Raw genomic sequence first — 3,935 nt, 5'->3', positions numbered from 1 at the left:
CTCAAGGAAATGTGTGTACTCAGTAAACACAGAGGCGAAGAGGAGTTTATAATGCCTGCCAAAATCTCCTCTCAAGCTTGCTAATCAAACAGTCCAGATGTGTCGAAATATTTGCGCTCCTTTCAGGACTATAATTAAATCACAATTACAACTGACTAACAGTTTTTTCCACCCTGTCTGTACACTTGTGCGCTTGCTGGTTTGTGTGTGGGGGGCACAGACTAGGAGCATGAACACGGTGTGTTTTCACAACCAATAACACTCTAATGAACAACACATCAAATAGGAGTGTGTGTGTGTGTGTTTGTGTTTCTGTGCGCGTTCGTGCGTGTTTTCTATTCACGTATTAAGATGAGGAAACGTGTAAATGGTGGAAAGGTGCAGAGTGTCCATTAAAACTCAATTACAGAACACAATGCACTTGTTTGATCTCTCTCTCTCTCTCTCTCTCTCTCTCTCTCTCTCTATCTCTCTCTCTCTCTCTCTCTCTCTCTCTCTCTCTCTCTCTCTCTCTCTCTCTCTCTCTCACTGTATGTCATTCTTAATCATACTGGTATGTCGTGACTCTCATCATCTCTAATGCCCGTTACGTGACACACATAGGCTACTGTGAACAAACACAAACGTTTGTTATAGTCCAGAGAAGTTGGATTTTACACTTTTAAAAATAAAGATGCTTCGCACTCTTTTTTATGGCGGAAATGAGCTTTTTAAACTATGAAAAGGTAAGAAAGAAATGTTTTGTGACATCACTATGTCACTGGTTTATGTTATTAGATGTAAAACAAAGTATATTTTATAAGATTTAAAGCGATTTGTAAACCACATAGACAAAAATAAACAGGATGACTTTACAGTGAAAATACCCTGTCAGATTATCATACCAGTTTAAAATAAACACATAGAATGAGTTTACAGCGTTATAAGATTTGTCCTGCCAGTAATAAATAAATATGTAGAATGATTTAGGAAAATACCCTATCAGATTGTCGCAGCAGTATAGAATTAACAGGTAGGATGGTTTTACATCGCAAAAATGACGTATTGATGTACGCATGCCTGATAGGAAAATCTGACGGGATGAAATTTCAGGACACCCGTTCTCGTGGTTTAGTCAAACCTGTAGGCTACATGACTACTAGCCTATAGTATCCATTTACCAACCACATCGAACAACTAGACCGTCCACAATAAAACTTTATATTTATTTCATATTTATTAAAATACAGTCAAGCAGATCAACTCACATAAATCTGAAATCATAAAATCGGAACGTGAGTTTCAGTGACTGGTGAATTAGATCTTCAACAAGAAGTGTAACCCTTCCAGTAGAAGTTTCTGCATCCTGATTTGCGTTCTCGAGGAGGAAGTGCGTTCGAGTTCTCCGCCGAGCGTTCTAGCTCCATACGCAGATTCTCATTGGCACCCGCTGGGGAAACATCATTCTCACGATCCTCCATGTCAGGCACCGACAGTGCAGAAAGAAGCTCCTCCAACTCCTTCCTAGTCCAGTCCTAAACACAGGAGAGATAGTAAATCGTGATTTTCATTTTTTCAGGATAAACACCCGTGAAGCTGTCTGATAAGGGTGAAGCACACGAGGTGCCTGGGAGGAAAGACAGTTTGCCTTTATTAGAAGATTTCATTAGAAATTATTCCATTAGTTATGTAGTAAAACAGAATGCATTTGCTTATCAGGACGTAAATGAAAGATTTCGAGAGAGAGAGAGAGCAAGATAAATGACTCAATTTAGAATTACATAGGCATCATTGTAATGTTTTTTTACTCCTATTAAAAATAGATTAAATCAGAGTCATAAGACAACCAAACAATTTGATCTACAGTACAATTGTCTCTAGAATTACTTTGTGTAAATACATTTTCATAACTGCTCATTTATATCCTGGCCTTTAATTCGTACCCTTTGAATTAATATTATTTTGAAACACAACATTGTAAGTGGATCAGAACAGTGAAATAATTGTTTTGGGTTAAATATGATCTATTCAAGATGATATGGTGTTTTTCATTAAATAAAATATTATTTAATAACAAAAATACAATAATTATTATTATTGTTGATGTTTACCCCAAAAAACTTTCAGTGCATAAAATTATATTATATGTTTCCTTGAAAATCAAACCCACACCCATGATGAACATAGAATGGCAGAAAAGGAAAACAAGTGATACGTGATGGTATGATGGTGCCAGCAACGGCAAAATCCAGGAAACAAACATACTATTTATAACCGCACAAGTACCTTGTGATTCACACTGAATGAAGTCTTTAGGACTCACCTGTGTGGCCACTCCGATGGCTTTTGCCCTCTGCAGAAGTCTGTGATGGCGACTGTCCAGGTCTGGACCAGGTCCCAGCTGGGCATCAGCACTGCGGCCACATAGCACAACAGACAGACCCAACAGGACCAAGTAACACTTAAGCTCACACAGTCTCATCTTAAACTTCTGATCCGGTCCGCTCATGAAACACTTCTCACTAGCTGGTGGTTCTGGAACTTCGTAAACCCAGGCGCTCTTTTTATACACACGGGATTGACTGACAGCTGCCGGGGTTGCTGGGTGATGGTGGATTGTGATGTCATAAAGCTTTTCGATTATTCTGCTTGCCCACTAATGGGATTCTCTCTCATTAAGATAACGCAACTGCACGAATCCTGACTTGACAATGACTTACAATGAAAGCATTAAACAGAATGGATTCGGCTAATCTAAAACAAATACAACAAAGACATGCTCGTGTGTTTCCCTTTCTGTGAAGCAAGCGCACAGTGACATAAGTGAAGAATAAACACTTTTGTAAACTTCATAATTGATTCTGAAGGTGTCTAATGTGTCTTTTATGTGGTGTTAACCAAAGTAGTAAGTGTGTTTGGGCTGGATACACATTCCACTTACATCACACATGCACCTCAGATGTCAAAGCTACATTGACAAGTTAAATGAACAAAATTGATGATTAATGAATGTTGAATAAAGTTAAAAGCATTGCTAAAAGACACAGTGACAGGATTGATTTGAAATGAAATCGAAGCCACGTCAACAAAACAGGAACATATTATGAAAGTATACTTGGATGTGCATCATTTTAACTTTTGTTAATACTTTAGGATTGGAAAGATTTAGAAGATGACACACACTTCTTCACTTTTTGTGCTACCAATATGAATTATGCTCCAAATCTTAGTTTGTTAAGGAGAGGGCAATGACCCACAACACCCATGACATTGTGACCTGCATCTACAAATCTAGTTCATTACAGTATATAATCTTTTGGGTGTATAAAATCTATTTAATAAATACATATTATTGGCAAGTAGGCCTACTTACTTTTGGCACTGTGGTTAAAAGAGTTTAAGAGTAGTTAAAATCTTTGAGCATTAACAGGTTGTGCCACTTTAAATGTCAGTTTCAATTAAAGTAATGGCTTTTTAACTTTACAAAAAATATATTTTTAAGTGAAAAGACTCACTATTCTGACATCTTGTGGTCAATATTTATAGATAGTATAAAGGGATGCTTCACCCAAAAATTCTGTCGTTATTTACTCATCTTCCAGTTGTTCCAAATCTGTATAAATGTATTTGCTCTGATGAACACAGAAAGATATTTGGGAAGAATTCTTATAACCAAACAGATCTTGCCCTCGTGGACTCCCATAGTAGGAACAATTGATTTATTCATTTCTTTGTTCTGTGGAACACAGAAGACATTTTGAAGAATGAAGGACAGCAAACAGTTCTGTGGAACTATCATCGTAATTTTTCCTACTATGGGAGTCAATGGTGGACAAGAACTGTAAGCATTCTTCCAAATATCTTTCTCTGTGTTTATCAGAACAAAGAAATGTATACAGATTGTTGGATGAAGTAACACTTTAAATAAAGAATTATACATTTGAAAAACAAATCTT

General features: G+C 37.0%; 1 protein-coding gene across 1 annotated transcript; it reads right to left on the bottom strand.

Moving 5' to 3' along the window:
* Positions 1-1,304: 1,304 nt before the first annotated feature.
* sst1.2 (somatostatin 1, tandem duplicate 2) lies at positions 1,305-2,461 on the bottom strand (the record flags this gene model as incomplete). Its single annotated transcript, XM_079481455.1, has 2 exons — positions 1,305-1,514; positions 2,303-2,461. The coding sequence occupies 2 exons, from the start codon at positions 2,459-2,461 to the stop codon at positions 1,305-1,307; spliced, it is 369 nt and encodes a 122-aa protein (XP_079337581.1).
* Positions 2,462-3,935: the final 1,474 nt, after the last annotated feature.

The sequence above is a fragment of the Barbatula barbatula genome (assembly GCF_947034865.1).
Source record: "Barbatula barbatula genome assembly, chromosome: 19".
NCBI classification, from domain to species: Eukaryota; Metazoa; Chordata; class Actinopteri; order Cypriniformes; family Nemacheilidae; genus Barbatula; species Barbatula barbatula.
The sequence above is the reverse complement of the archived record's forward strand: the minus strand, read 5'-3'. Positions and strand labels throughout refer to the sequence as shown.